Below are 22,768 nucleotides of genomic sequence, written 5' to 3' on the forward strand. Positions count from 1 at the left end.
CCTTTTGTGTGGATTTTCTCCCCTTTTCTCCCCAATTTGGTATGTCCAATTCCAAATGTACTAAAGGTCCTCATGGTGGCGTAGTGACTCAATCCGGGTGGCAGAGGACGAATATCAGTTGCCTCCATGTCTGAGACAGTCTTACATTACATTACTTAGTCTGGCATCTTATCACGTGGCTTGTTGAGCATGTTGCCGTGGAGACCTAGCACATGTGGAGGCTCATGCTATTCTCCGTGGCATCCACACACACCTCACCACGCACCCCACCGAGAATGAGAACCACATTATAGTGACCACGAGAAGAAGGTTACCCCAACGTGGCTCTACCTACCCTAGTCACTGGGCCAATTGGTTGCTTAGCAAGCCTGACTGGAGTCACCCAGTGCGCCCTGGATTCGAACTTGCGACTCCAGGTGTGGTAGTCAGTGTCTTTACTTGCGGAGCCACCCAGGCCCCCTCCCAGGCTCATTTCTCTCCTAGCTAGCTGGCATGTCTCTATCAGATTCCTTGGCAGTCTTTGAGGCTGGGGAAGAACACCATTCTTTGAATGCCAGAGAGTGGATACTGTATTTATAGAAACTGTTTACTAAGTCTCACACTCAGAACTGGGGTGCCTGGTGTGAGAACTCTGCAGCGCTAAGGAAGCCAACAAAGGGTGGTCCATAAGCTCTTCTGAACTCAGGTTTGTCTGGGTTCACAGTGGGTTCATCTCTGGGTTCACAGTGCTATATATGCTTTTATAAAACAGATAGTGTGGATTCTGAATTCTGAGTGCATAAACCACATTCAAACCCATTGTAAAATAGTTGGTATACACACATCTGCGACTGCACATCAGTTGAATACTATGAGAATGCAGTTTGCAACACATTTTACTTCTGCAATATATAATATCCATGTGAAACAGAATACTCAACAAAAACAAATTGGATTGGTCTTGATTTTATCAATCAGAATTGATTGTTCACAAGGTGAATGGTGTCATGCTGTCATTGTGTCTAACATTTTCTTTTGTGTTCAATGAAAGAAAGCCATATGGGGTTGGAACAACACATGTAATGTGCATCCAAATGGATGGCTTATAGTTTCTTTTTCTTAGAAAAGTTTTTGTTCCTTGTCCTTGTGTAGAGAGTGATGTTCCTACCTCGTTTATGATGAGGCGGCTTGCCATACGCAGACGTGTCTTGGGCCCAAAGTGGTTGGTGATCATGACCCTCAGGCCGGCTTCAGGGAAGCGATAGTGCGGAGGACTAGAATTTATCATCTCATCCACCCTCACCACAGACACCCGAGTGCATGTTTTACTAGGCTTTACTATGAACATGTATGAAAAACAGAGGTGGTAAGTGCATCTTCACATGGCATTCACACTCAATCACATACATACTGTACAAGTGCTCACATTCACAAAACGCACACCTGTCAAACCAACCTTGAGAACAAAAAAAAGATCCCAATAACTACAACAATTGCACTGCAAACTAAAGTAATTTCCTAATCAAAATGTTCTTGTTTTTCAGTAAAAATATCGAAACATACTTAAAATAAGATACATTTACTTAATAAAAAAAAGTGTAAGACTTGTTTACAATAAATACAATAGCATTTATTGTTGATTAAAGGAATAGTTCACCCAAAAGTAAAAATTCTCTCATAATTTACTCACCTTATGCCATTCCTAATGCGTATGACTTTCTTCTGCAGAACAAAAATGAAGATTTTTAGAAGAGTATCTCAGCTCTGTAGGTCCATACAATGCAAGTGAATGGTGACCAGAAATCAGAAGGTCCAAAAATGACAAAGTAGGCATAAAAGTAATCCATGACTCCGGTGGATAAATCAATGTCTTCTAAAGCAATATGATGGGTGTGTGTGAAAAACAGATCAATACTGAAGTCCATCTCCACCTTTGATCAGACCCAACCAGTAGGTGGCTTAATGTGAAAATGAAAGTCACTTCTACACCAGAATGTGTATGTGTAAGTGAAAGTGTAGATTTAAAGTAAAAATCTACTTTAAAGATTCCTGTTCTTCACCCACACCATATCACATCACTTCAGAGGACATGCATGTAATCACTGGAGACTTCAATTACTTTTAGACTGGTCACCATTCACTTGCATTGTGAGGACCTACAGAGCTGAAATTTTCTTTTAAAAATCTTTGTGTTTTGCAGTAGAAAGAAAGTGAGTAATTGATGAGATAATTTTCATTTTTTGGTGAACCATCCCTTTAAAATTAATTTTTCTTACTTTTTCTTGTTTTAAGCACTAATCTTATTTAAACATTATTGGATTTATGCTTAAAACGATGGCAATGTGGTATGAAAAATAAACCTAACTCAAGATATTCTCTGAAAATATGTCTTAAAATGTCAAACTAATTAAAAGACATGGCAATAATTGAATTAATCACATATACTGTACAAATATTAGCTGAGAAAGCCCCTCAAATAACAAACTTCAAAATATGCAAATTTGCTTTTCAAGTCAATTAATCTTGTTTTAAGCATAAGCTGATACTTTTAAATGGAAAACAAGATAAAAATACTGATATTAGCATGCACACAAAACACCAGCATGAACACACACAGACAAACACACTGAAAAGCCAAAGCATATGTGACAGATTTCATTTAAAGCTCATGTCATTTAATAAGAGTCTGATTCCTGCTGGGAAACACTGTAGGCCTAACGCTGCACCCCTCTGGATACTGTCATTCACAATCAACACACACACAACACTGACATGCAATGAAACCCTTAACATTATTACAGGACGCAACAGGATGAGTTCACTGCTTAAATTTAAATTTTCATAATTCACTCACCCTCATGTCGTTCCAAACCCATATGACTTTCAAAAGCTAAACACGAGTTCTCAGGTGAACATGCAAGCAACTGCGCACAAACTTAACAGAAGTCAAGATTTTTACTGAAAATTAAATTTACATTTAGCATTTTTTTCCCACCAACACATATCAAATGCCTTCAGAAGACTTGAAATATGAACTACCTTTAGATACTTTTGGGTCCTTTTTCAAGCTTTAAATTGTGTCACTATCAACTGTGTTCTATTGATAAGACAGACCAGTATATTAGGGGGGTAAATCATGACAGCTTATTTCTATTCTTTTAACTTATCAGTTTTTCACCTGCCTTTGCCGTGGAGAGATTTCTTCACTAAACCTCACTATACAGTATAATGTATAGAAACCTTATGCACACACAGTGACAGATACCAGATAAGATGTGAACATCCACACACAGAGCACTGCAGGATAAGACAGGAGCCAGGGCAGATTTAGTAAGGCTAAACAGACAGGCTTCAGCAGGGGGGGTGTGACAGAGCACCACGCAGCACAACGGTTAGAGCTGCACTACAGGACAAACAAGGGGTGCGCTCTGAAAAAGAAAGTGCACCACAGTCACACAGAAGGAAAGTAAAGTGTCAGCCTCTCATAAGAGATGTCAGGTGGCTATGCTTTCAGAGAGCGTGCTGTTGCCGTAGGTTTCTTAAACAGCAGAAAAAGAGATGGCAGAGTGGCGTTCATTTAGAGAGGAAAAAACAAAAAAAAGAAATTATTAAAAGACATGGCTTTTTAGAGGCAAAGTGTTTGATTACAAGTAGAGTTAGTTGTTAGCCCGTGAGGAAGCCTGTCTAGTTACCCTTACCTCGACTAAGTAACGGCCAGGATGGATCATCCCAAAACTGCTGATAATATGCATTACCATCTTCCATCTCGCTGATGACCGTATTACCATTGGCGACACTCTTATCCTCCTTCCCAGCAAAGTAGTTTTGCATGCTAGAGTTAAACCTTAAAAGGAAAACAAATGAAAAAACCTGAACATTAATCACGCAAGATCACCTGGCGGCCTCACGAGTCGTATTATTTTACATTTTATTTAATGCATGTTATTGCCATACAGTTCTTATTAATTGTGACAACGTATCTTCAGCTTCCATATTTCACCACAGTTTTACTATGTAAATGTTACAGGGACTTCTACATACCATGCATTATTTTTATGTTCTACGCAGAACAAGGATGAATGAATTTGTGAATTTCTCATCACAAATACTGTTTACTGCATGATTGTCTGAGCATGTATTTGGATATGCGAGTACACACAATGAAAGAGGACTCACTTCATGATGATGATGTAGCCAACATACATGATGATCAGCACCAGACTCTCCCACCTGCAGGAACAGCAGTGGTGACAGCCAATTAGAACTTGATCTCTGCCTTAAACCAATCAGGATAATTTACAGTAACTCAGAGAGAGGCTTACTTACCACACAATCTTCCCATCATAAATAAACTGGAATAAAATATACAGAGGAGGAGTACATTTTCATTGAATGATTAAAAGAACTAGATGAAGAGGAATACTTTAAAAACAAAAAACAGATAGTTCTGGTCCTGGATTGGCCAATTCCACATTCCAGCCATGCTAAAAGGCACAATATAGTAACAGCTATGATGTGAATATGATGTTCAAACACATAGCTTGTGCCTGTGACTGAAATACAGCTGTGCAGATTTATGGAACAACAGCACTCTTGCTCGTGTGATACAGCTTTTATAACAGCTCAATAAACAAGTAAATGACTTACATTTCAGATAAAAAAAATTGCCAATTTGTTTGTGCATTTCTCTCCACCAGCAACCAAAGCATTAAAAAATAGTTTTGAACTGGTGTTCTCATTCATAAATGAATCCGTTTTAAATGAATCAATCTCGTTCACTTCAATTGTTTCTGTGGTGAACGAATCAGTTAAGTAAATGATTGAATGACTCCCTCAACGAGTGAAAGAATCAGTGAATTAAATCAAAATGAATGATGAATCATTGACGCTTGTCCAATCAGATTTGAGGACCTGAACTATCTGTTGCATAAAATCACAATACATCACACACCGAATGACACTTACTGCAATAAGCGCGACCACAGAAAAAATGTAGTAGATGGAGTCTCTGAACACGGAAAACTTGGTCAGATAAACAACCTTGTGGGGAAAGAGGAGAGCTAAGCAAACAAACAGCACTCAACAAAATAAACTAATTTCTCTTGTTGAGAATGTGTCTCATGTCCCTGTGCACGCAAGTCATGCTATAAGCCGCAAACAAAATAAAAGACAAAAAAACAAACAAACAGCAATTTGTTTATAAAAATGTTTGTTTATGCTTTAATACCAATACTGTAATTAAAGTAATTATTCACCAACTCCAGTATGTGGGAAGAACTTTTTAATTTACACAATATTTTACCGTTAAAATTTCACAGTTTTAAATATCCACTCTTTGAAATGAGAAAACAACTCGCACTGTAATGCTCCAAAAAAACTTGAAAGGTCATGAGTTGACAGCAGCTCAGATTGAGTCAAGCTGTAAAAAGACCTCAGAGAGTGACTCACCTGTCCAGCGAATATCCCACAGACACCGATGATGCACAGGATGTTAAACACAGCTGAGCCTACAATGGTGCCCACCCCTACATCTCCATGTGTAATAAATACACCTGCAGACAATGAGCGAGAGAGTTGTAAATCACCGGCATCTGTTGACACATGACTAATGCATGTTCAAACACCTTTACTATATGTGTGGCTCACCAATTATAGAAGCAAACAGCTCAGGAGCGGAGCTTCCGGCTGCCATGAAGGTCGCTCCTGCTACATCTTCACTCATGTGCAGTTTCTGATGGATGGAAGGAACATACAGATTCACACAGGGTGACAGAGGCCCAAAAAAACTCACTTTAGTGTCTAAACAGAGTCTAGAGATGTGCAAAAATTACATTGGTGTGTTGTCTGAATGATTAGTCTTAAAGGAAAAGTATGCCAAAAAATAAAAACAAATCAGTATTTACTCACACCCTTATTTCAAACTCATATGCTTTTATTTTTGTTAATTACAAGTTGTAATTCTTACTTCAGAATGCATTCCATTGCACGTTTCCTAGTAGGAAGTTGAAAATCCGACTTAGAGTTGAATGGAACGCAGCACTACTTTTCAAAACTTGATCTGACACTGAATGCTCCAGCAGCCTAATTTACACTTAGAAAACTCCTGATGTTTCTATAACAATGCAAAACAGCTTACCAGTTTACTTGAAGTGAAAATCAGTCCTCCTTTCCTGATTAATAAATTAAGCATCTCGTGTTTGTAAATCCATAAGGATCTCTTTCTCAATGGCAATAAAAGTAATGATCTCGCGCTCTTCGCTTTCGAATGACGTTAAGCGTGATTGTGTCACTAAAGGCCAGCTAGAAGGCCTCAACCGGGATATATCCTAAAGATAACACCCAACAAGAACAAATAAATCAATCTGATTGGCTGATGAATCTGACAAACTGACTTTTGTTGCTCATTCATTTGCACTGTTGAGCGATTCTGTGGAAATTCTGAAGGCCTGAGGGGGTGGAGCTCAAACTCACCTGCTGCTTCAGGCCTGTGATTTGTGAAACTTGTGTTGCTTGCAAGCATAAAGGAATAAATTCTGACTGGATAAACTTTTCGGTTTTCTTTATTTGTTATTTTTTTATTATTTGTTAAGAGTGGAAAGCGGTTATAAAATAATTCATTTATTTGGCATGTTAGGCCAGCAGAGAAGGCTTTGCTGGCCCTGAGAAATCGCCACTGCTTAAGAACAGATGATTGATTAGCTCTATAAAATATTTGTAATCTTTTGTTAGAAGATCCCTCCAACCCCAGTGGATTGGTTTGGTCACTGGGCCCCTATGTTCTCCTTTACTCTGGTGTACACTCGACAAAGCAGTTTTGAAGAGTATATTGACTGTTTAGGATGTATAATGTTTTTCTTCTTATACAAAGTACTGTTGTGCACGGAGTCACATGGACAACCTTTATGGCTCTTTTATCATGATTTTTTTTGTCTTTTTTGCAACGTGACAGACTTGGGCATTATGAACTGTCATTGTACAAAATAGAGCTGGATATAGATTCTTTAAAAATTATAATTTTGTGGATCGTTCCGCTGACAAAACAAACATCTTTCCAAGAAATTTCGGTTGACAAAAAAAAAAAAAAAAACTACAGAAAACGTGTTGTTGAAAATTAGATGTTATCTAGGTGCTTTATACTACTTTGTACAATGGATGCCATTGAAGAAACTGTCTATCCCATAAAGCCTGCTTTCATTCGTATCAAATTTCAAATGTGGCGCTTGTGTGTATAAGGTCTATAATTAGGCTGGTTTAAGGTCATGTCCACCAGAGGATCAATTTGACATGTTTTAAGTTGGATATGGACCCCAAGCACAGCTGCTTCCCACAGTTTCAGATATTCAACAAATAAATAGCAAACTAAAAACAAACATTTATGATTATTGCCCCCACAAAAAGACCTACGGATTATGCATAACAAGAACATTAATCACAGCAGCTGTTTTGAAGTCTGACAGTAAATGTCTTGAAATTGTATGTCAGAGGCAGTGAATTTATCAGAAAACTACTGAAGTGGCTGTGCATTACAGTTCAATTTAGAGACACAACTTCAAGAAGTGTTTTTCCATGCTTGCAGTCGGTTTCACACCACATGTTGAAGCAGCGTATAATTATTTTGGCCTCCATGTTAAAGTTACAGGATTCACACCGCATGTAAAGCTACAAGTGGAGTTTGGCATTGAACCAAGCAAAACAGCGAAAATGTTCTGTAAACCCATTTATCAAACCCTTTTACAATATACGATTTTATGAAGCAACAAAAAATTATTCAGCAAACTATATTTTCATTGTTTGAAAAAACAAAGAAAAAAAACCATGTCTGTTAGACCTGATGCAAGTTACACACACAGTGACCGGTACACAAACAGCTATTTATATGCAGTAAATCCACTTAATACAGATAAAGCAATTTAAAGCCAACATTTACATTGCATGAAGATTAATTACCATTTGAATCCCCCTACTTATGTCAATTAGATTTGACTATCAAGTGTGTAATACTGTAGTTCTCAATGGTCCACTCATTTCATTTTATAATTTTTGGTCACTAGCCAAGAAAGGATCATATATCCCTGAATTCATGATATCTGTTCTGCTGATAAACTGCTGTTTTGCATGTGAGTTTTGTGAAACAGGCCTAAAAGTCACTCTAAAGCACAGCACACTGTCAGCATGCTAAAACTATCTTCGAGTACAGTAGTTGTGTCTCTAATACATCCCTAATTCTGAAAATGTTGGTGCAGTATGGAAAATGCTAATAATATATTTTTTTAATTCTAGTCACATTGTGCTATACTGAAATTGTTTTTTTTTTTTATAATTTTTTTTTATAATTTTTTTTTAATCTACACTCATTTCAATTCACATGGTTGCAACACTCTCCAAAAACATTGGAACAGTCGAGTGTTTATCAGTGTGTAACATCACCATTTCTTCGAATACGATTTATTAAGCATTTTCGGCAATAAAGACATATGTTTTTTTTTTTAAGTTTAGGAAGCAGAATATCCCCCCAGTGATCCATTATGCAGGTTTTCAGCTGCACAATTTTACAGGCCTTCTTTGATATTTTGCACTTCATAATGCGCCACACATTCTCAAATGTAGACAGGTCAGGACTGCAGGCAGTACCGCCACTCCCAATACGCAGTCTGCGTAATATGCTACTGTCCTTACACACACGTTATACGTTATTCAAGGACCCGATAGCAGTGCCTCATGGTCACACTTTCGCACCACATGCCTCGCTGGATGGTCCTTTTCCTCTTTGGCCCGAAGAACAGAATGGAATTTTTCCAGACATTATTTGAAATGTGGACTCTAGGGAGAGTGTTGCAATCATCTGATTTGAAATGAGTGTATATTAAATAAAAAAAATAATTCACAAGGTAAAACATCAAATGTGTTAGTTGAGATATTTTAGTATAGCACAGGGTGAATAAAATGTACAAATCACTCCTTTGTTTTTATTCAAATTGTTCGTTATAAAAAATTATAAAAAAAAATAATTATAAATTCACCAGTTACGAGTCAGCATACAGAGAGGTGCAGCGGCTAACAGACTGGTGTAGCGCCAACAACCTGTCTCTGAATGTGGACAACACAAAAGAGATGGTTGTTGACTTTAGGAGAGCACAGAGTGACCACTCTCCGCTGAACATCGATGGCTCCTCTGTGGAGATCGTCAAGAGCACCAAATTCCTTGGTGTTCACCTGGCGGAGAACCTCACCTGGTCCCTCAACACCAGCTCTATTACCAAGAAAGCCCAGCAGCGTCTCTACTTTCTTTGAAGGCTGAGGAAAGCACATCTCCCACCCCCCATACTCACTACATTCTATAGTGGGACTATTGAGAGTATACTGAGCAGCTGCATCACTGCCTGGTTTGGGACTTGCACAGTTTCGGACTGCAAAGCCCTGCAGAGGATAGTGAGGACAGCTGAGAAGATCATCGGGGTCTCTCTTCCCTCCATCAAAGACATTTATAGAAAACACTGCATCCGCAAAGCAACCAGCATTGTGAACGACCCCACACACCCTTCAAACAAAGTCTACACACTCCTGCCGTCTGGCAAGAGGTACCGAAGCATTCGGGCCCTCACGGCCAGACTGTGTAACAGCTTCTTCCCCCAAGCCATCAGACTCCTCAATACTCAGAGACTGGTTTGACACACACACACACACACACACACACACACACACACACACACACACAGTTGCATTTTAATTATTGTCACTTTATAACTGGCGGCTACTTCAATAACTGATACACTATCTCATAGTATGTTATGTTTACATTTGGCATTTTTAGAAACTGTCATCTTTATGCACTACTGTGCACTGGTCGGCGCTGAACTGTCTCTCACTGTGCCTATTGTCCTGTCCATTTTTAGTAAATTATTGTACTGTACCGTACTTTTTGCACACGTTTGCATGTGCATTTTATATAGGTATGTTATTTAGTCTGTGTAGTCTCATGTGCTTCTGGGTTTGTCCTATGTAGCACCATGGTCCTGGAGGAACGTTGTCTCGTATCACTGTAGTAACTGTATATGGTTGAAACGACAATAAAAAACACTTGACATGACTCAACTTCACAAACTGACTAATAGGTTGGACAAATATTGACTATACTAACCCATCTAGGGCTCAATAACAAGATCAATGTATTGGGCCAATGTTGCATTATCAATACATCTTATATGCATTGATCATACATGTGTTTTATGCTTTGTAAACATTATGTAGCTGGCTAACAGACACGTTTTTGTTGAAATTGCACCATATGCCATGGAATTATTGCTTTTTTGTTTGAATAAAAAAAAAAAAAACACACACACACACACACACACACACACACACACACACACACACACACACACACACACACACACACACAGTATTACACTATTATTATCATCAGTTTCAATGTCCCTTTAAAAGGCTTTATTATAATTGAAACCTTTTTTTAATGGAAGTATGAGTAATAAAAAGTCTCCCTTTTGAAAATAAATTAAATACAGGTGAAACTCGAAAAATTAGAATATCGTGCAAAAGTTCATTAATTTCAGTAATTCAACTTAAAAGGTGAAACTAATATATTATATAGACTCATTACAAGCAAAGTAAGATATTTCAAGCCTTTATTTGATATAATTTTGATGATTATGGCTTACAGCTTATGAAAACCCCAAATTCAGAATCTCAGAAAATTAGAATATTGTGAAAAGGTTCAGTATTGTAGGCTCAAAGTGTCACACTCTAATCAGCTAAACACCTGCAAAGGGTTCCTGAGCCTTTAAATGGTCTCTCAGTCTGGTTCAGTTGAATTCACAATCATGGGGAAGACTGCTGACCTGACAGTTGTGCAGAAAACCATCATTGACACCCTCCACAAGGAGGGAAAGCCTCAAAAGGTAATTGCAAAAGAAGTTGGATGTTCTTAAAGTGCTGTATCAAAGCACATTAATAGAAAGTTAAGTGGAAGGGAAAAGTGTGGAAGAAAAAGGTGCACAAGCAGCAGGGATGACCATAGCCTGGAGAGGATTGTCAGGAAAAGGCCATTCAAATGTGTGGGGGAGCTTCACAAGGAGTGAACTGAGGCTGGAGTTACTGCATCAAGAGCCACCACACACAGACAGGTCCTGGACATGGGCTTCAAATGTCAAACGTCTTACCTGGGCTAAAGAAAAAAAGAACTGGTCTGTTGCTCAGTGGTCCAAAATCCTCTTTTCTGATGAGAGCAAATTTTGCATCTCATTTGGAAACCAAGGTCCCAGAGTCTGGAGGAAGAATGGAGAGGCACACAATCCAAGATGCTTGAAGTCCAGTGTGAAGTTTCCACAGTCTGTGTTGGTTTGGGGAGCCATGTCATCGGCTGGTGTTGGTCCACTGTGCTTTATTAAGTCCAGAGTCAACGCAGCCGTCTACCGGGACATTTTAGAGCACTTCATGCTTCCTTCAGCAGACAAGCTTTATGGAGATGCTGACTTCATTTTCCAGCAGGACTTGGCACCTGCCCACACTGCCAAAAGTACCAAAACCTGGTTCAATGACCATGGTATTACTGTGCTTGATTGGCCAGCAAACTCGCCTGACCTGAACCCCATAGAGAATCTATGGGGCATTGCCAAGAGAAAGATGAGAGACATGAGACCAAACAATGCAGAAGAGCTGAAGGCCGCTATTGAAGCATCTTGGTCTTCCATAACACCTCAGCAGTGCCACAGGCTGATAGCATCCATGCCACGCCGCATTGAGGCAGTAATTAATGCAAAAGGGGCCCAAACCAAGTACTGAGTACATATGCATGATTATACTTTTCAGAGGGCCGACATTTCTGTATTTAAAATCCTTTTTTTATTGATTTCATGTAATATTCTAATTTTCTGAGATTCTGAATTTGGGGTTTTCATAAGCTGTAAGCCATAATCATCAAAATTATATCAAATAAAGGCTTGAAATATCTTACTTTGCTTGTAATGAGTCTATATAATATATTAGTTTCACCTTTTAAGTTGAATTACTGAAATTAATGAACTTTTGCACGATATTCTAATTTTTCGAGTTTCACCTGTAGAATACGAAAGCTAACAGAGTATAATAATAAACAATAGATGTAACTATAACATGTTATATAACTAAAGTATGTTAAATTAACTACTAAATGAAAAATAACGTCAGCTGTGTGAACTTAAAGTAATGTCCTATGATTATTAACAATTAACATATAGTGTAGGTGCGTGACAGCATAGCCAGACTGCTCCTGTCTGTACATTTAACTCAGTGGTTCTCAACTGGTCAAAAGTAACAGTCAGAATGTGGTGTGGCCAACAGCTGCATTAAGTACTGCAGTGCATCTCCTCCTCATGGACCAGATTTGCCCGTTCTTGCTGCGAGATGTTACCCCACTCTTCCACCAGGGCACTTGTAAGTTCCTGGACATTTCTGGGGGGGAATGGCCCTAGCCCTCAACCTCTGGTCCAACAGGTCCCAGACGTGGCTCAATGGGATTGAGATCCGGGCTCTTCGCTGTCCATGGCAGAACACTGACATTCCTGTCTTGGAGAAAATCACGCACCAAACGAGCAGTATGGCTGGTGGCATTGTCATGCTGGATGGTCATATCAGGATGAGCCTGCAGGAAGGTACCACATGAGGGAGGAGGATGTCGTCCCTGTAACGCACAGTGTTGAGATTGACTGCAATGACAACAAGCTCAGTCCGATGATGCTGTGACACACCGCCACAGACCATAAATGGACCCTCCACCTCCAAATTGATCCAGCCGCCCATCACCCCTGGTGAGACAAAACCGTGACACGTCATTGAAGAGCACTTTTTGCCAGTCCTGTCTGGTCCAGCGAAGGTGGGTTTGTGCCCATAGGCGATGTTGTTGCTGGTGATGTCTAGTAAGGACCTGCCTTACAACAGGCCAACAAGCCCTCAGTCCAGCCTCTCTCAGCCTATTGCGGACAGTCTGAGCACTGATGGAGGGATTGTGAGTTCCTGGTGTAACTCGGGCAGTTGTTGTTGCCATCCTGTACCTGTTCCACAGGTGTGATTTTCAGATGTACCCGATCCTGTGCAGGTGTTGTTACACATGGCCTGCCACTGCGAGGATGATCAGCTGTCCACTTACTCCCTGTAGCACTGACTTAGGCGTCTCACAGTACAGACATTGAAATGTATTGCCCTTGCCACATCTGCAGTCCTCATGCCTCATCCAGCATGCCTTAGGCACATTTACGCAGATGAGAAGGGACCCTGGGCATCTTTTGCTGTTTTTCAGAGTCAATATAAAAGGTCTCTTTAGTGTCCTAGGTTTTTATAACTGTGAACCTAATTGCCTACCATCTGTAATCTGTTAAGTGTCTTAATGACAAATCCACAGGTGCATGTTTATTAATTGTTTACAGTCCTGAGCTGAATGAATGTATATGTGCTGCACGATTAATCATATCCCAATCGCGATATCAGCCTGTGCAATTATATGACGGCAAATGCTGCGATTTTATTAAATAAGTGCATGTGTGGACATGACAGCCCATTTTCTCTGAGAGCTGTTTGCCCATTTTCTACACCGCTAATAAAAAGTTGACAAGTCAGTCTCAGTTTAGGGATTGGCACGTGTGGTTATGCGAGTTTCATGCCGCGTGAAAAACGGGTTAAGATGGATGCCGAGCAGACAGACACTGAACTGGTGGTCCCAAAAAAAATAACACAAACACAGATCGGCGATATGTCTTTATTTCATCAAAGTTAATATAATACAGGTGCGTGACATGTAAATAAGCACAACTCCAAAACTGTCATTCTCTGTGCTATCAGAGCCGCTTCAACCAGTCGCGGAAGAGACTTAATCTGAGCGGAAGTCGAGAACGGGAGAGATTTAAAGTTCCGCCTGCTGATGCGCACTAACACGGAGACGCTTATCTCTCACCCACACTGTCTGCAGCTCGCAACGTCATCATCATGATAAGATCAATCTTATGTGAAAAATAACACTAAAATTACAACAACAATAAAATGTGTGTGTCATACACACACACACACACTATATATATATATATATATATATATATATATATATATATATATATATATATACACATACACATACACACACACACACACACACACACACACACACACACTCACCTAAAGGATTATTAGGAACACCTGTTCAATTTCTCATTAACCCTCTGGGGTCGGCAAACGCGCCGGCGCGTTTTGCTGTTTTTTTTTTCACATAGCAGTAACATAGACTTAAAATACTCCGTCATTTATGGTCATATAAATACAATCAATACATGATTATAAACTATAGAGGGTCTTCTTTTTTTGTGTACACTCATATTAACATCAAAACCTTGTGTTTTTTTTTAAAGGGTAAGCTTTCAGCAGTCTCTGTGTTCACGATCATATTTCAGAAACACGTCACTAAAATTAATTTAAACTCTGCGAATTCTTCTCACACAAACATGAAACATATGTCTAAAGAAAGCTTAAAATGTCTACTTTTAAATAAAACAATTAAAATTTAAAACAAATATTCTCCTGCAATGTAATCTGTATGAAACAAAGCGATGTACAGTTTTTACCGGTCCATCTCATTATCTGTAATGTGATCCCACCCACCAGCAGAGCGCGCCATTCATACGCTAATGTGCTGAGGCGATCAAGGGAAAAGTACACGCCCCGATTGCGAGATTTGATGTAAACAAACACAACTAAACTTTTCTGCGTGCTTGTAAGGATACACAGGCGATCAAACTCTTGGCTATTAAGGAAGAGTTAACATTTTTCTCAGACGAAGTGGTGGACATTTGTATTTTGAAGAGAGATTTGTTCCAGCAGAGGATACAATTTCAAACGAGTAAGTCATTTAGTTTTCATTAGCTGACATGCTATTTTATATAAACATGTACATATTTTACTAGTGGGACTGTTTCCAGACAGGATTCAAAGTTTGACATTTGACAATCAAAGTATATGTCCTAATAGGCAAGTTTTAGTTACATGTAAATGTTGTTATTTACATTGTATGCTGTATGATATAAATATGATATGTAATATGATATAAAAATAATATGAATGTTAGATTATATTTTAATGTGTTTATGCTGACTTGTTATCATCAACAAAGCTTGTGCTTGCAAATATCTGTTCAGGTTAAAATGCACTTTAAATATGCCCATATTAGAAAATCAGCATATTATCATAATGTATTTTGGATCAAATAAATGCAGTCTTGGTGAGCAGAAGAGACTTCTTTTAATGGTAGTGTAGGTCTAAATTAAGTAAAGTCTTTATGTAAAGAAAATATATAGTCAGATTACTTCTTTTAAATTAAAACTTGATTTTGATCATTAAGTCTCCTCACATTAATTCTCTCTGTCACATTCCTCATTGATAGGCCCAGAGGAGTGTCCTCAGGTGTGAATCTCATCAATATTCATGATCGTTCATGCCTCCTCGCATATTACCATTCAGCTCTAAAATTGTCACACAAAAGTTAAATGACTATATTGTTTTGTATGAATGAGTGATCAGGATGATTTTCACATCATTTTGTAGCAAAACTCTAGGCTACAAGATCCAGTTCTCAAAAGTCAAATGTTTAGTATGTTTAGTATGTGTTATATGGCCTTATTTCAGTGACTTTTTCGTTTTTCCGAAAACCATGCATAAACATTATTTTCTCAAAAATACAAACCTGTACATACATGTTGCTCACATATTATTGTAGCCCAGTTTGTGCTGAATACAGTGTTATCAGACTTTAGACATTAATATGTTTTTAAGCAACTGAAAAAAGCACAAATGTCAAGGCATGTCAAAACTTCTCCAGGGCCCAAAACACCCTCAGACCCCAGAGGGTTAATGCAATTATCTAATCAACCAATCACATGGCAGTTGCTTCAATGCATTTAGGGGTGTGGTCCTGGTAAAGACAATCTCCTGAACTCCAAACTGAATGTCAGAATGGGAAAGAAAGGTGATTTAAGCAATTTTGAGCGTGGTATGGTTGTTGGTGCCAGATGGGCCGGTCTGAGTATTTCACAATCTACTCAGTTACTGGGATTTTCACGCACAACCATTTCTAGGGTTTACAAAGAATGGTGTGAAAAGGGAAAAACATCCAGTATGCGGCAGTCCTGTGGGCAAAAATGCCTTGTTGATGCTAGAGGTCAGAGGAGAATGGGCCGAATGATTCAAGCTGATAGAAGAGCAACTTTGACTGAAATAACCACTCGTTACAACCGAGGTATGCAGCAAAGCATTTGTGAAGCCACAACATGCACAACCTTGAGGCGGATGGGCTACAACAGCAGAAGACCCCACCGGGTACCACTCATCTCCACTACAAATAGGAAAAAGAGGCTACAATTTGCAAGAGCTCACCAAAATTGGACAGTTGAAGACTGGAAAAATGTTGCCTGGTCTGATGAGTCTCGATTTCTGTTGAGACATTCAGATGGTAGAGGCAGAATTTGGCGTAAACAGAATGAGAACATGGATCCATCATGCCTTGTTACCACTGTGCAGGCTGGTGGTGGTGGTGGTGTAATGGTGTGGGGGATGTTTTCTTGGCACACTTTAGGCCCCTTCGTGCCAATTGGGCATCGTTTAAATGCCATGGCCTACCTGAGCATTGTTTCTGACCATGTCCATCCCTTTATGGCCACCATGTAAACATCCTCTGATGGCTACTTCCAGCAGGATAATGCACCATGTCACAAAGCTCGAATCATTTAAAATTGGTTTCTTGAACATGACAATGAGTTCACTGTACTAAAATGGCCCCCACAGTCACCAGATCTCAACCCAATAGAGCATCTTTGGGATGTGGTGGAACTGGAGCTTCGTGCCCTGGATGTGCATCCCACAAATCTCCATCAACTGCAAGATGCTATCCTATCAATATGGGCCAACATTTCTAAAGAATGCTTTCAGCACCTTGTTGAATCAATGCCACGTAGAATTAAGGCAGTTCTGAAGGCGAAAGGGGGTCAAACACAGTATTAGTATGGTGTTCCTAATAATCCTTTAGGTGAGTGTGCACGCACGCACGCACGCACGCACGCACGCACGCACAAAACTGCATATAAAACACTGCATTTATAGTTGTTGTTGCTAGTTTGTATGTTTGAGTTGAAAAATACATATTTCAGCATTATCAGTAATCTATTTGTGCATTTTCCTTGATAACCAAGCAAGTTGACTCATGATACCATTTGATTATATATCACAAATCGCAATATTAACCTCAAATCGCAATATGATATATATATATATATATATATATATATATATATATATATATATATATATATATAAATTACATTTACACATACACATTCTTTAAACAAAAAGTATGTTGGTCCTATTTTCCATACATTGTGGGGCCAGTGAGAGAAAAAAAAAGAAAATCCTTATTGCCTTGCACTGCCTTCACATTCAGATTAACAACAGATTCAATGAATAACAGGGTAGTGTGTGGAATTATTGGTAAGAACTAGACGAAAAAGGAGATAATTGGAGTTCAGCATTGCCACAGTGCACAGAGTCTTACCTCACAAATCTTCTCTAGAGAAGTCACAAAGTAGTCATCACAAACAATGGCAAGGGCCAGAAACATATATAGAGCCTGAAATGAGAAACAGAAAACACAAACAAATAGAAGAATGAGATGCACCATAGTGGAGCTGCTATGCAGTGTACAGTAACAATTTAATGCATGTCTGCATCTGTGAAAGGGTTTCTGCTTTCTATAAAGTTGTTGACAGGATGGGCTTAGCAGTGTGAACAAGACTTTTCAACTCAAAAGCATGACCAGTCACATATGGTGACAATAGCTGACAAACCATTTATAATCATCATAAAATTGTCAGACATGCACAATTTATCCTGGATGACGAGGTCAGCCAGTGAGCAAGGTTAGATCGATGTTGACTGACGTGCACATGCAAAGTTCACCTACCGCAAATATGTGCAGAAGTACAGCTCCTTGCTTACGCTGTCTGTTGGAGAACACATCCTCAGGAAACTCATGGATGGCTGCGTTGAAATGAGAAAGATAAAAAAAAAAAAAAATCACTTTGGTGCTGGTTATCAGCTTCCATATAACTGATCCAGCTCTAAGACTGATGATTAATTCAATAATCCAGATCCTTATGAGATTCCAAGGAAAGATTGGAATGTGTGGGTGACTGAATACTACTATTCATGTCCTAGAGACCAGGAACCTAATCACAATGCAGGAAAAACCCACAGTATGCTTTCAACATATCACCAACACATGATATTGCATTTATTTGGTACATTGACATAGACCATGGGCAAGAGGAGCTCAGTAAAATTACAAGAAAGAAAACCCCTGATGCACTATAACATGTAGTAAGAATAGTCTCAGAGGGGCTTTTCAGTGGTGAATCTATGATGGAGCTTTGCTAGGAGTATCTTTTTCTCTCTACCACAGGTAGCCCTGGATTAAGGTGGGTCATAACAGTGCTCTGGGTTCAATACAAATTAAGATGTATCTGTATCTTTGATTTAGAGGATCTTGCTGTAATACGTCGGTCGATTACAGCGATGGAATTGAAATTCTCTGAGTTGGTTACAAGATTCAGGGACATCAGGAGACGGATCGATTATCTGGAGTCATTGGAGATGAAATTAGCTGCTAACCCGCTAGCGACCAAGAAAAAAAGTTTGGGAATATTGGAATCGCCGAAACAACATCCGAATTGTTGGAATTTCTGAGAACTAAGTCGGCAGAGATATGGGTAAATTTCTAGATGAGCTCTTGGTATCTGCTTGGCATAACAGGCCATAAACTGGAAATTGAGTGAGCTCACAGAGTTCCGGCTCGGTGATCCGGAGGGAGACAGGCCCCAATCAATTCTGGCCAAATATCTGAGATCATCCGATAAAGATCTTGTGTTGCGCGAGGAGCAAAGGAAAGCTTTCTCGGAAGAATCACAGCATTTTCTTGTTCCCAGAAACGTGATCGATTCAAGGTATGCAAGAAACTCTTATATCAACAGAAGATCACTTTTGCACTGATGTTTCCAGCCAAACTGTGAATAGATACCAATGATGGCTGCAAAATATTTACATGCCCACAGCAAGCATTGTCTTTCATAGAGACAATGGGGTAAGTAAGCCATTTGGTGATTTTCATGTGGCCCCCCAAGTGAGCTCATCGCGCTAAGCATAGACTCTACTGTCTGAGGAAGCTGGGCGCCTTTTTGTTTCGGTTCCGCTTCGCAGCTGGAGTTTGTTTAGTGGAATAACATTCCTTCAAGAAACTATTGCATCGACGGAGCATCGCTTTTGCACTGATGTTTCCGGTCAAACTGAAAATAGAAACTAATGATGGCTGCAAAATATTTACATGCCCACAACATGTGATGTTTTCCATAAAATTGATGTTAGAATGGGATTATCTTTAAGATTTTGTGAAGTCATAGTGTGTTTCACATGTGCCTCCAAGCTTGCTGAACATACGGTCCAAGGAAGCTGGGCACCTGTTTTGTTTCTCTGTGCTGGTTCTGCCAGGCGTCTAGAGTTTGTTTTGTATAGTAACACTCCTTTGTGCCAGTTGTGGATGAGTTTGCCTGTTCTTTGAGCCTCCTGTTGGCTGGAGTTGTTTTATGGAGTATTTTTTGTAGGATATTGAAAGGATTGGGTTATCTACTGCACTCATGAACAGCCAGCTCACTGAACATTTTGCCAGTTGGCGCTGTCGAGCACGGGGTTAATGCGTTAATTAATGCATTCCAACAAATGTTAAAGGCTGAAATCTATGTTTCTATGGAGACCAACTGGTTCTCAGTATCCTCTGTGGGCGTGGCTTGGGAGGCACTTAAGGTGGTTCTTAGGTGTAAGATCATACAGTATGCCCCATTCATCCAAAAATCCAAAGCACGAGAACTTGTGGAGTTGGAAGGGAATGTTAAAAATGGAGGAGGCAAAGCTGAATGTCATCTGATGGCCTCAGAGAACTGACCCAATTGAAATACAGATATAAAACTATTTTGTCACAGGTGGTGGAGTTTTGGCTATTCAGGGCATGACAATCATACTTTGAGTCAGGGGAACTAGCAGGGAAGCTTTTAGCTAGATATATAAAGCAGAGGGAGTCTTTTTCTACCATTCCCTCAGTAAAATCTGCTGGTGGTGAAAACTTTCTCATCCATTGATATTAATAATGCTTTTAAAAATGTTATCTTGATCTCTATAGTTCCACATATTCTTCCACCGATGAACATATTAGAAACTTTGTGGATACATTAGAATTCCTTAAACTGACGACTGAGCAAAATAATTATCTTAATTCTGAGATAAACTTGGAGCTTGGCGAGGTAATCATGGCCTTGCCTGTAGAGTTTTTTAGATCTTATGCTACATAACTGGCTCCACCTTTGTTAGAATTTAATACGAAATCATTAAAGAATGGAAAGCTTCCTCCAAACATGACAAGCCTGGATCAGTCCGATTCCCAAGAAGAACAAAGATCCAAGTCAATGTAAGAGATACCGTCCAATTTCCCTGATCTAGCTAGACTTTCAAATTGTCAAAAATATTGGCAAACTGATTAAGTTCTGACATCTCTTAAACATATAGATCAGGTGGTTTTATTCGGGGCCACAGCTCTTCTGATAACATCAGGCATCTAAATTAATATCATGTGGTCAGTGGCGATTGAGCAGACTCTGGTTGCTGCCATCTAACTTGACGCTGAAAAGGCGTTTGATATGTTAGAATGGGATTATCTTTAAGATTTTGGAAATATACAGGTTCGGGAAGACTTTTATTGGATTAAGTTACTTTAGGGTTACCTAACTTTGAATAATTAATTTCTATGACTTTCCATAAACTTTACAGTCATTTGTATTTACTGGATAAGGATGGATAGGGAGATAAGGTATACTTTTTATTCACAGCGATTCGCTAATGAATCATTCAGAATTTAGATCTGCTAACCAGTTTGACCGAATCGTTGAAAAGAACCGATTCAAAAGAACAAGACGCTCAAATTTATCATCACAATGAATTGTGAACAAGATATATTAAACCAAAGTTCTACAGAAGTTACAATGACTTAAGAATTATTAGCTCAATTTTTCAGGCCTCAAAAGAAATAAAAACAAAAATTCCTGATATTTCCAGCTTTCCTTGACTGTGGAAACCCTCAATTAACCAGTCACTTCAATTTTTTAAGGAAGAATCAGGGTTAAAACCCTTCAAATGGAAGTCTATGGAGCCAGTGTTTGAGTGTTTAAATGCAGAAATGTGCAGTTTGGGTTTTTGTTGATGGTTTTACATAAATTAGTAATTAAAAATACATTGATTTGTAAAATATATTCTTTTTGAAGTGATAATACTTTTCTAGCTGGAAGAACGTCTGTTTATGCGTTACTAGGGCCTTATGCTTTCCGCGTTGCGGAAAAATACTGATGGAAATCGCGGAATCTCACAGAATTTGCACATTTTTCTGTGTTGGTATTCCAAACCTAATTGTTTCACATAACTCACGCTAGTGTAAAATACACAAACATAACCAGTCAGAGACTTTTGAATCTGGCTAAAATATGGCCAAATGAGTCAATGTTGCCCAGTAACCATGTCTCAAATATTCATGTTCACACGTGAACTGCCATCATTGATAAGAAACATGTCAAAATGACTTGCCTCTGGCAAGACAACCGCCTCTAAAAAATTAAGAAAAACACAATTAACTGCAAAGTACTGGGCGGAACAATATCCCAATGACTACCATGAGACTGGCCAACAATATTTCTGTAAGTTTTGCCAACACGCCATTGACTAGACTCGTAAAGATTCATGCAATGACCATCTAAAACCGAGAGTCCATCTCAAGAACAAGGCAAAATCAACTACCGTTAGCTCAGCCCTCCAGGTTTCTATCGAAGCTATCTCATCAATAGATGCTTGACAAGAGTTTGTAGAGGATTTTGTTGCAATGTGTGGAGACTGACATACCACTTGAGAAAATGAAGATGCGTCCCTTTCTTGTGAAGCATTGCAAACAGGGAGGCGCACTCCCAGAAAACTAAAGTAGCCCGAGACAGATTCACCTGCGGCGCGTCTTTGACCAACACATGCAAAAAGTGCTGCAAGAGATCTGCGGAAAGAAAATCTTCATTGTTGTTGATAAAACCTCAGACAACAGAGATCAGAGTGTCCTCAACATTGTAATAGGTGAGTGTTTATTAAATTAGCATTGGCTTTTATTGTAGTAAATCGACTGTAGGTTTAACAATGGCAAGGTATTCTATAACTTTGATTTAGCCCACTGCTGCTCGTAATTCACGTACATTTCTAATATTAACACCCAAGGCACATTAGTCTATTTGGAAGAAGCATTATAAGTATTTTTCCTATTTATTTTCCATTTAATTCAACAGGTACAGAAGGCTAAACCACACTTTCTAACCACAATGCATCATATTGTCTTAAAGCCTACAAAGATGTATTGAAGTGTCTAATGCAGTGTGCATGCAACCTGCTTGTGCCATGCCATCAATTTGGTGGGAGAGACCTGGCAATACTACAAATACTTCAGCGAGGTCACAGCTTTAATGATGTGGGTGAAATCTGCTTTCTTCAACAAAAAACAAAAAAACAAAAAAACTGCAAGAAAGAGGAGATGGTTGTGCTTTTTGACAATGATGGAGGCTGTGAAGCACAAGGTAGGAAATACAAGATGGAATAGCTGGTTCGAATCAGTTCAGTACCATGCTGATCATGTCCATCT

At 39.1% G+C, this 22,768-nt stretch overlaps 1 protein-coding gene across 3 annotated transcripts in view; it reads right to left on the reverse strand.

The window, feature by feature from the left end:
- LOC127662855 (sodium/potassium/calcium exchanger 4-like) overlaps positions 1-22,768 on the reverse strand; it is a 64,535-nt gene that overhangs the window by 14,949 nt on the left and 26,818 nt on the right. For 2 of the 3 annotated variants that reach the window (XM_052154230.1, XM_052154229.1), the window contains exons 3-11: positions 17,966-18,042; positions 17,558-17,632; positions 5,626-5,710; positions 5,428-5,531; positions 4,945-5,019; positions 4,306-4,331; positions 4,156-4,209; positions 3,678-3,823; positions 1,148-1,317 (exon numbers count right to left, since the gene is read on the reverse strand). In XM_052154230.1, coding sequence (XP_052010190.1) covers positions 1,148-1,317; positions 3,678-3,823; positions 4,156-4,209; positions 4,306-4,331; positions 4,945-5,019; positions 5,428-5,531; positions 5,626-5,710; positions 17,558-17,632; positions 17,966-18,042 — 812 coding nt within the window. The remainder of the gene's footprint in view (positions 1-1,147; positions 1,318-3,677; positions 3,824-4,155; positions 4,210-4,305; positions 4,332-4,944; positions 5,020-5,427; positions 5,532-5,625; positions 5,711-17,557; positions 17,633-17,965; positions 18,043-22,768) is intronic. The other variant, XM_052154231.1, reaches the window with a different exon arrangement.

Source organism: Xyrauchen texanus, chromosome 22, assembly GCF_025860055.1.
Source record: "Xyrauchen texanus isolate HMW12.3.18 chromosome 22, RBS_HiC_50CHRs, whole genome shotgun sequence".
In the NCBI taxonomy this organism is placed as follows: Eukaryota; Metazoa; Chordata; class Actinopteri; order Cypriniformes; family Catostomidae; genus Xyrauchen; species Xyrauchen texanus.